Source organism: Marmota marmota, unplaced genomic scaffold, assembly GCF_001458135.2.
Source record: "Marmota marmota marmota unplaced genomic scaffold, marMar, whole genome shotgun sequence".
In the NCBI taxonomy this organism is placed as follows: domain Eukaryota; kingdom Metazoa; phylum Chordata; class Mammalia; order Rodentia; family Sciuridae; genus Marmota; species Marmota marmota.
The window spans coordinates 9,859,277-9,869,933 of record NW_025999913.1 but is presented as its reverse complement, the minus strand read 5'-3'; the positions used below and the strand labels follow the sequence as shown (position 1 = coordinate 9,869,933).

Below are 10,657 nucleotides of genomic sequence, written 5' to 3'. Positions count from 1 at the left end.
TTTTGAGAAAATGGGAAAAGAAGGTTTATTGCTTTGCTACCAAAGGAGAAACATAGGGGACTCCTGTCCCAAAGGCTGTGATTCTGCCCAGCCATAGGAACAGGGTGCTTTTATAGAAGTGATTCAGAGAAAATTAGATTAGGAAGGGTAGATCAGGAAGTAGATATGATGGAGGGGGAGATCAGGAAGAAGTTTAGGGAAAAGACAGACTGGGAAAAAGAGAAAACATGTAAGCTTCAAAGCTACCAGGGATATAGTCAAAGCATCACGTGAACCCCAGTTACATTAACAGCTAGATTACCATTTGTACAGTCAGTAATTTGATATGTGGTAGATAAATTGTCCACCATAGAAAATTCAGACAATTTAGAGAAATATAAAGAAGAAAATAAAATTTCCATGAATCTTCGTTAAATGATCAAAACAGTCTGGGGATGTAGCTCATTGGTGAGGTGCGTGCCTGGCATCCTGAATCTGGGAGTCCTGTGCCTGGCACCACCCCAAACAACAACTTGTACAAACAGTCCTGCATCTGTAATTTGGAGTCAGCCTTTTATCACGTGGCAGACCCATCTGAAGACATGAGTTTTGGCGGCGGGAGGGGCATTGGAAGTCATAATGACCTGGGCACCTGACTGGGTGTGGGACACTCTGGGATGTTTCTTACCCGTCAGGGTGACGGGCACATCCCAGCTGTGGCTCTCAGCTCCGCCCTCCTGCCCACTGCTTCCCTCTTGTTTCTGGGTTCAGAACGGAACATTCACGTGGGCATGGATTGTCTTATCCTGACAGCTGCGTTCTTCCAAGTGTGATCATATTCGTGTGTGTGCTTGCTTAGGTTTTACTACTCAACAAGCAGAAATCATTGTCTCTGCACTGGTCAAGATCATGGAGACCAATATGAACATCGTCTACAAAGACATGGTCACCAAGGTACAGCAGGTTAGTGTGGTCCTGGTGGGTGAGCAAACTGGAAATCTGAAAGTGGGGTGTTATTTGTAATTAGTATTCATGAAACTTTTCAGATAATAGTTGGTTGAAAAATATATAGTAATTTTAACCATAGGAGGCAAAAGAGAATAGAGCATAAAATTAGACTCTTCATGCTTAAAAGTTCACTATGCTCAAAAGCTGTCTGTCCTGGTCAGGGTACTTCAATAAATGGAGATGTGGCCAGAGTCGTGTCCTTGGTCCACAGACTTGTGATTCACGTGGTGGTGATCTGTTGCATGGTTTGTTCTCCCCGTTTTCTCACCTTGAATAGTGGTGACCTTACTGAGCCCCCTCCAGTCCTTATCTGTCTAGTTCCTTGTGGCGATGACAGCAGGTACAGACACCAGGAGGTGGACTGCTGGGCTCACTGGATTGTATGTGTCATTTCTCTCTTTCTAGGAGATCACTCTTCAGCAAATAATGTCTAAGATTGCTAATGTGAAAAAGGATATGATCATTTTGGAGAAGAGTGAATTTTCAGCTCTCAGAGCAGAAAATGAGGTAAAAACTACAGATCACTCATAAAATATGTTACATTAAGACACTGAGCTGGGCACGGTGGCACACGCCTGTAATCCCACCAGCTTGGGAGGCTAAGACAAGAGGATCACGAGTTCAAAGCCAGCCTCAGCAACAGTAAGGTGCTAAGCAACTCTGTGAGACCCCATCTCTAAATAAAAATACAAAATAGGGCTGGGGATATGGCTCAGTGGTTGAGTGCCCCTGAGTTCAATCCTCAATACAAAAAAAAAAAAAAAGACACTGAGGTAAAACACACACACAGATGGGCAGTGCACAAGATGGGCAGTGCACAAGTGTGTACTACCACGAACTTCCAAGTATGTACCCTGAGGAGATGCGGGGGCAGAGCGTCACCCATCTCAGGGTCCTGCTGGTGACCTCAGTCATGTCAGTGTTTGCAGTGCCACAGAAGTATGCCATTCTGTCCTCCTGGGGTGTGTGGGAACGATGCCCAGCTGAGGGCTGTCCAGGTCACATGCTGCTGCACAGGTCCCTCTCCCTTCTTCAGGCAAGGCACGTGGCTCGTGGGTCAGCACTTAAGTAATCGTTCTCTTCGCATCTTCCTTTTATTTTCAATCCTATTTAAAGCCCATAAGGGAAGGCTATTTATTGCCTGTTGATTTTAACCTCATAAGAAACCTTATCCTTAAAAGGTAAAGTCTGAACTCTCAGAGTCATCCTCAAAATCAGTTATTGAGGGCAGAATTAGTTGGAAAAAAATTTTTTTGAAGGAAATATTAAAGAAAGTAAGGTTACTGCAAGCAAATGTTAAAACAGTTGTGTAGCCAAGGGCAGTAGTACACACCTGTAATCCCAGAAGCTCAGGAAGTTGAGGCAGGAGGATTGATTGCAAGGTCAGAGCCAGCGTCAGCAACTTAGCAAGACCCTGTCTCAAGATAAAAAGGGCTAGGGATGTGGCTCAATGGATAAGCGCCCTGGGTTCAGTCCCTGGTAACAAAAAAAAAAAAAAGGCAGTTACATCACTAATTTTACACAACCTTCAAGATGAGTTAAAACTAATTCCAAGGTCTGCACAGGCATAGAGTATGACACATTTGAGCTCTGAATATTGTCAAGTTTGTGCTAAATGAGGGAAAAAGTTTAAGAACTTGTGCATAAATACATGTTGTAGTATTTGTAGATTATCAAGTTTTATGTTTTTCCTACAACTTTCTAAACATTCTTGTTACTCTTTACAACTTTCTAAACACATCCTTGTTTCTTTTTAATGTGTTTTTAGAAAATAGAACTTGAACTACATCAATTAAAGCAACAAGTAATGGTAAGATTCTCTTTCCTATATGCTGACTTTTTAAAATTTTATAAGCATAATGTCAGAAATAATTATATACTTTTAAAAACTTAATTCTTGGTGAAATATTTATGTAATATGCTTCAAAAGTTCACATTGCAAGACTTAACACAGCCAATGAATAAGTCGCCAGTGTCTAACCAAATTCATTAACAAAATTGCCTTCTAGGAGGAGTTAAATCATTTTAAATCAAAATGTTTGTGAAGTAACCAGGTGGAGCCCTTAGATTTCTCTTAAAAGTGACTTTCTTTAGAAAATCACATGTGATTTTTAAATGGTTACCAGGCCAGCTGTGTTTGGTTTGGTTTGTTTTTTTTAAGGAGGAAAGAGTATTGATTTTAAAAAAGAAAAGATTTTGATGAGTTTCAAAAAGAAGGCTTTACTTCAACCAGAGCTTAATGTTTCATCTTGGCTTTCCATAGTTATCTGGGGAGCTGCTTTATTCCTGAATTCCACAGGGGGTTATGTAGGACATCTGGAAGTAAAGGCACCTGTGGTCCCCTGCCACCCAGGAGTTTGAGGGCAGCCTGGGCAACACAGAAAGCAGTAATGACCCACTCTGGGCTGGCATGCCTCTCGGAAGGGACTCTAGTCTATACATGTGGCTGGAAGCCTGAAGACAGGGCCAGCCTGGCTCTTCCACAGTCCCCTGACATTGTTATCCCTGGCCCCACCTCCGGCCGTGCCCTTCCCTGGCTGGCTCCCTTGGGCAGGTGTCCTGGGCTCAGGTCCTCAGGAGCTGTGAATTTCTGACTGTGGATTTCTCTTTGTTTTTGCCTTTCTATTAGGATGAAATGATCAAAGTCCGGACAGATACCAAATTAGACTTCAATCTGGAAAAAAGCAGAGTAAAAGAATTGGTATGTTCTTCTATTAAAAATAAATTATGAGGGGCTGGGGTTGTGGCTCAGTGGTAGAGTGCTTTCCCAGCATGCACGAGGCACTGGGTTCAATCCTCAGCACCACATAAATGTAAAATAAAGAAATTGTGTCCACCTAAAGTTTAAGAATAAATATTTTTAAAATAAATAAATAACGCGTTCATTTCTTTTCAGGATGGAGTGCTTAGTTAAGTTCTAAGTTTGCATACATGTCACAAGTATTGTTAAAATATTTACCAATTTTTAGTGTTAGACAACACCTTTTCACTCTGTTTTGGAATAGGGCTTAAATTTGATGCTTTCAAAATTGCTGGGCAGGGTAGCCCATGCTTGTAATCCCAGTGGCTCAGGAGGCTGAGGCGGAAGGATCACAAGTTCAGAGCCAGTCTCAGCATCTTAGTAAGGCCCTGTCTCTAAATAATATATATTAAGACCTGGGGATGTGGCTCAGTGGAAGCACCCTGAGTTCAATTCCCAGTATAAAAAAAAAAAAAAAGTAATGCTAATATTAAAATCTTGTTCAAATTGGGTTTAAACCTTTGTTTCAGAGATACTAGATAATGTGTTACATAGACATTAATAAGCAATTTAAACTCAATCTTGATCTATTTAATACTGACTTAAATCTCTGCAGGCCCTCATTTTGAAAAAGTTGATTATTTCAGATGAGCAATATTAAATAATACTAAATTCTACACAAATTCTGGATTAAAACATATTTCTGGGGCTGAGGTTTTGGCTCAGCGGTAGAGCACTCGCCCAGCACGTGCGAGGCCCTGGGTTCGATCCTCAGCACCACATAAGAATAAATAAATTAAATAAAGGTATTGTGACCAATTACAACTAAAAAAATAAATACTTACAAAAAAACATATTTCTGTTTTGTCTTTGTGTGTGGTGCTGGGGTCGAACCCAGGCTAGGCAAGCGCTATACCATGGAGCTGCACCCTGTATATTGTCTGTTAAATACAGAGAGAAGGCGTTATGTTGAAGATGCGTGTGTTGGATTTGGTTTTTAACCTGTCTAGGCATTCACCTCTCTGCTCAGGCTTTCTCTAGATGGCCATGTTAGTTAGGTGCCTTTCTTTTCCTTGGCTTAATGACAAGTGGGCACGTGGGGCATATTCCCAGCATGAACTAGTGTGGATGCACCTGCAGACACCGCCTGTGCAGACTCATTTTTCACAACTTCCCTTTAGTCAATGTGTGCTGTAATGGTAAATGGAGCTAATACTGCAACTCGGATAAATGCATAATTGTATTTTGGATCTGCTGCTGGACCTCAAGAGTTAAATTGAACTTCATTATACAAAACAGTTTCATGCCCATGTTACTCATCTTCTAGTCTCAGGATACTTATCAGCCATGAGATGAAATCACCTAGTCTCCCTAAAACAGTAGTGACCGCAAGCACATGACTGCCACCTAGGAGAGACACTTTTGGTTACCTTTATTCTCCTGGGTCATGTTTTTAAGTCTGAATTCATTTGATTTAGAACAGCAATCAAGCTGATAAAAAGCACATCTAGGAGATTAGAACATGGGAAGTGAAGGTTGATTAAAGCCATGAATCTGTGACTTACTCACCTAGCTGGGAAGCTGTTCCTGGTGATGCTGAACCTGCAGTAGCATGTTAGCTCATGTGTAGGTAACATGCCTTGGTGGAGATGAGTCATTTGGCCTTCTAATTCCTTTAGTGAGGTTATTAAATTAAAAGTTAAATGAACTGTGGCAACATTTACAGCCAGTTTCAAAAGCAGTGTGGTATATAAATATTATGGGGCTTGGGGAGAGGGAACCCCACATGAGTGTCATTTCTGCCTTGTGGGATGTCCAGGCTTTCTTCTCTTCTGGTGCCCAAGTCAGGGCTGGTGCTTTAAGGTGTGCAGAAAATCCAGCTCCACCCTGCCCCCTGGTGGCAGCTTGACACCTAATGCCCTGGTCTGAAACCCTGGTATTTGGGGAACATTGTTCTTTGTTGGTCTTGCAACTAGTTTAGTTTGGGGTTGGGCATTGTTTATTTTTTGTCAGTTTCTTGTTTTGTTTTACTTCTAAGAAATGGTATTTTTATACTCTATTCCCTGATAGTTCTAGGAGGGACTGACTACCAGTTGCTTAGTTCAGGTAGTTCCTAGGGGAACATTTTATACCCAGAAATTTCCTAGATATTTCAAAGCATTAACTTTTTCCTTTATAATAACATTAATTTAAGTCCTAAAAATCTTCATTTAAACTACAATGTGTCATTTGCTTAATTAAATCCTAATGCCCACTACTGAGGAGATATGTCTGATTTTGATTTTAATGTCAATAAAACTGTACTAAATCCTTTCACAGATATTAAAAGCCAGAGGCAGGAGCCATTTTAATTAGGGTTGGAGCTGGTAGGTTCCTTTGTGACTGGGTGTGACCGTGCCGGAGCAGGAGTATTGTTCTATTGAACCCACAGGCAGTAGCTTAGTGTTTCTCACATTTTTGTGTTGTGTTTTATAATCACAGTGCAGTGTCTGTGTCACAGAGAACATTCCTTGGAGCTATCTTTTCCCCAGCTTTCTATTGTCCTGGTCTTTCTCTTCACCTCAGTGCTGACCTGTTTTCTTACAGCTGATGGGACAGCTCCTAACTTGAATTGGTTCTCTACCATTTTCAGCGTCTCAGAGCCAAAAAGCCTGTGGCTCAGCCTCCATCTAATCAGACCCATGAAGTGCTACTGCACCAGTGGGATTTAGTGCAGGTTGTTACCTGGTACCACAGTAGAGAGGTGACCAGTGACAGAAGGAGATCCGAGGATCAGAGCAGGAAGTATGAATAAGAAAGCTGAGTCACAGAATCTGAGCCACGGGAGCAGGCTGCTGTGTCCCCAGGGGGTTTCTGTGTTGGGGTGATCTAGGGAGGACTGAGACCAGAACCTCAAAGGCAGCAGAGGAGAGAGGGGCCATCAGGGGGACCAGGGTCTGACCTGCATTATGTGTCTATTTCAGTACACATTGAACGAAAGGAAGCTGCTGGAATTGAGGACAGAAATCATGGAATTGGTAAGAAATGACACTTTGACTTTTCTTTGTAGTTTTATCCATCTTCATTTCATCCTGTTCATAGTTATTGTCATTTGTAATTATGTATTGTGGAAAGATATGCAGCTTTATGTCATGAGGTTTTTAAAAATTGAGGTAGAATATACATAATATAGGAGCTGGGGATGTGGCTCAAGTGGTGGAGTGCTTGCCTGGCATGCATGAGGCATCCTCAGCACCACATAAAAGTGAAATGAAGATATTGTGTCTACCTAGAACTAAAAACTGAATATTAAAAAAAAAAGAATATACACAATATTAAAAATACCATCTTGAGCCAGGCACAGTGGTGCACGCCTGTAATTCCAACAGTTCGGGAGGCTGAGGCAGGAGGATCTTGAGTTCAAAGCCAGTCTCAGCAACAGCAAGGTGCTAATAAGCAACTTAGTGAGGCCGTATCTCTAAATAAAATACAAAATAGGGCTGGGGATGTGGCTCAGTGGTTAAGCACCCCTGTATTCCCTCTCTTGTACAAACAAACAAACAAATAAATAACCATTTTTACGATTGTGGTTCAGTGGTATTTATTTTGCAAAATTAAAACTGTATCCCTTAAACACTAACTCCACACTCCCTCCTCCTGCAGCTGCTGGCAACCACCGGTCTGTTTTCTTTCTTTAGAGTCTGACTGTTCTAGGTAATTTCTAGTAAGTGGAATCATGCAGTCCTTGCCTTTGGTTGCTGGCTTGTTTCACTTTAGCACAGTGTCCCCAGGGTTCACCCACATTGTTGTACATGACAGAATTTCTTCCTTTTCACAACTTGATTGTATTCCATTGCATGTTTATACCACGTTTTACTTATTTACCTGTCAGTGGACACCTGAGTTGCTTCCCTTTTCTGCTATTTTTATGCTACAACAAACATGGAAAGTAAATAGCTCTTGAGCCCATTTTCAGTTCTTTCGGTGTGAACCCAGAAGTTGAGTATTTTACACTTAACAAAATACTTGATCTTGATGAAAATTTAAATCTGTGATTGACAAATAGTAAGGAATGGAGACCTTGTCTCATTTTTTTAATTACGGGCTGCATTACTCCTTTTCCTCTCTCCTCCCTCAAAGGCTGGGATGTAGCTCAGTGGGAGAGCATGTGCTCAGCATGGGCCTGGTTCAGGCCCCAGCGCTCACATGAGGGACCTGTGAAATCTATTAAGAGGCTTCCATGAGAGGATTCTGAGATGTTGCTCTGGAATACTTTTGAACACATTTAAGCATTCACTTCCTTGTTCGTTGCCTGAATTGGTAATGGTAAGAGACTGCTGGCCTGACCTAGGATTTTCAGTGAAGCCTTGTCTTGGTTTCAGGCCTGAATGCAGTTACATAATGTCAACCTCTTTGCGGGTGAATGTACACCTGGTTTAACTGTGTTGATTTGGGGAAGGACACAAAGAGACCCTTGGTAGCTAAGCCTTGTATTAATGAAGCACTTGATGTCTGAACTACAGAAGAAAGCTGTAAATTACCAACATGGACTAGAAGTAACGTCAAGACAAGCAGGGTCACTTTTGGATTGCCTAAGGAGTCAAAAGAATTTTTGTCAGAGGAAGGGAACACAGTCATTGTATTGAGGGCAGACTGGCTTCGTAATGCTTCATCAGGCTCGGCAACCTCTAGTTCACGAAAGGTTTGCACGCGGGTTCTCGCTTTTGATTCTCTAAATAGCCTGTGTGAAGGGCGGCCAAAGGTTGTAGGGGTCTGTTTTTGTTTTCCCAGTCAGGGGGAAACTGAGGCCTGGAGACCTAAAGCATGGCCCCTGGTCTCCCCTAGGCTGCCCGGGGGCTCCCCAGCAGGAAGGTGCTCTGGGATGGAGGGCTGGGGGCCAGGACCTGAAGCCTCCTAATGCTCTGAAGCTCTTTGTTTTGAAAGCATGCCCAACAGGATCGTGCCCTGACGCAGACAGATAGGAAGATAGAAACGGAGGTCGCTGGCCTCAAAACCATGCTTGAGTCGCACAAGCTCGACACCATCAAGTATCTAGCAGGTAAGCTGTTTGGTGTCTGAGTGTTCAAACAACATGGCAAGGAAATACGTCAAACTTTATAGAAGTCAAATATTGCATTTCATTGATTCTAGCACTTCTTTTCATGGAAAGCTTCTTGTAATTTTCAATAGATGAAGTATTATTCTTTCATTGGTATTTTTTTCTTTCTTACTATCCTTTCTTTACTCACTAGTAAAATAAAAATAATGGTGTACTTTACAATTGAACAAGTCATAAATTTAATAATATCATTGGATTATGGCTATTGGGATTTTAGAGGAATTCAATAAAGGAAATATTTTATGAATAAAAGAGAAGGTATTTGAGTTGTGATCTTTCTGCTTTGATTGGTAATACTCCTTTTAAGGGGTCATTTTGCATTTGCAATTTTTGAGCCAAAAGAGGGAATGTAGATTCATGTATCAGAAACAAAAACATAAGCTGGGCAGTGGCGCAGCAGCACCTTAACAAGGCCCCATCTCAAAATTAAAAATTTTAATAAAGGACTGAGGACATAGCTCAGTGGTAAAGTGCCCTGGGATTCAGTCCCCAGTACCTCTCTCCCACCTGGGGATGGGGATGTGGCTCAGTGGTAGACCACCTAACCTAGCATGCATAAGGCCCTGGGTTCAGTCCCCAGCGCTACAGCCAAACAAACAATGCAGAAATTATTTCAAATCGGTTTTAAAAGCTTAGATTAATCAGGTACTTTAAAGTTATAACTATATATATTAAAATATCTGTACCTGAATCATTCACATGTATATGTATTTGCATACACATATGTGGATGTACACACATATATGTATGCTTTGTGACCAAGAGTCTTTGTGATCCTAAACTTTCTTGAGAAGTTCTCGTGAATACTAAATATATTTGTACTTTGAAGTTGATGGTCTCAAGATATGGAGTTAGTTTGTTTTTAACAGGCAGATGTTTCTTGGCATATTAGTGAGCAGACAAGTTTCTGTATTTTTTTGTTTTTGTTTTTGTTTTTCTCCCCCATAGCGGAGAGGTAGTTGGATGTGTTTCCTTAATAAGCAGAGGTTCCTGCACTTCAGGTCACCTCTAGCTTATTTACAATCTTTTTTTTTTTTTTTAAGAGAGAGAGAGAGAAATTTTTAATATTTATTTTTTAGTTTTTGGTGGATACAAAATCTTTATTTATTTTATATGGTGCTGAGGAATGAACCCAGCACCCCGCGCATGCCAGGCGAGCGCGCTACTGCTTGAGCCACATCCCCAGCCCCTACTTACAGTATCTGATGCAGTGTAACATGTTCCCTCAAGGAGCTGTAGTAGAACTAATAATACTCAATTATTTTTTCTTACAGGGTCTGTATTTACATGCCTGACAGTAGCTCTGGGATTTTATCGCCTGTGGATGTAATAAAGGTGTCTATTTAAAGAGATTTCCATTGTTTTGCCTTAAGAATACCAGACTATTGTCTCTTTTTTTTTTTTTTTCTTGTTTCAAATTTTAATTCTGATTTGACTTAATGCATACTGTTTATTTTTACACAAATTATGGGCACATAGCCAAAGTAAAGAAGTCAGGGACTCTCTGATCATCCTTTTTGCCTTCTGCCTAGTTAACTTGATAACTAAGGGGTGTGGCCCACACCTGGACGACCCCACTTAGTGATCCGTGCACTTGGTCTGACCTTGGTGCAATACCGACAATAAGTGTTTTTGTAATTCCCTACAATTTGAAATCTTCTTGTCACATAGAGGACTTGGGGTCTTCATTAAAAGGGGACTGTGGCTATAAGCGCTGAAGAATCATTGACTCCAACCCTGAGCGCCCACTCCTCACCCACCCTCCCCTCACCGCTCCCCGCCCCAGCGCTGCCTCTGCTGGGCTGGTTCTGGTTAATACAGCTGTACTTCTG

At 41.5% G+C, this 10,657-nt stretch overlaps 1 protein-coding gene across 2 annotated transcripts; it reads left to right on the top strand.

Moving 5' to 3' along the window:
* Positions 1-677: 677 nt before the first annotated feature.
* On the top strand, positions 678-10,177 carry Mcur1 (mitochondrial calcium uniporter regulator 1). Of its 2 annotated transcripts, XR_001504374.2 has the most exons (8): positions 678-942; positions 1,393-1,494; positions 2,756-2,797; positions 3,617-3,688; positions 6,691-6,744; positions 8,230-8,408; positions 8,651-8,765; positions 10,100-10,177. XR_001504374.2 is itself a non-coding variant. In XM_015494041.2 (7 exons), exons 1-7 carry the CDS (start codon positions 889-891, stop codon positions 10,153-10,155), a joined length of 495 nt encoding a protein of 164 aa, XP_015349527.1. In that variant the 5' UTR covers positions 688-888; the 3' UTR covers positions 10,156-10,177. The 2 variants fall into 2 exon arrangements, 1 of the variants encoding a protein (XP_015349527.1); XM_015494041.2 differs by lacking the exon at positions 8,230-8,408 and having other exon boundaries at positions 688-942.
* Positions 10,178-10,657: the final 480 nt, after the last annotated feature.

Bases quoted from the DNA above. Each gene is read 5' to 3' on its own strand.
- Mcur1 (XM_015494041.2), top strand. From the start codon at position 889: ATGGAGACCAATATGAACATCGTCTACAAAGACATGGTCACCAAGGTA. The intron at 6,745-8,650 runs GTAAGAAATGAC...TTGTTTTGAAAG, and splicing joins GGACAGAAATCATGGAATTG to CATGCCCAACAGGATCGTGC. The intron at 8,766-10,099 runs GTAAGCTGTTTG...TTTTTCTTACAG, and splicing joins CACCATCAAGTATCTAGCAG to GGTCTGTATTTACATGCCTG.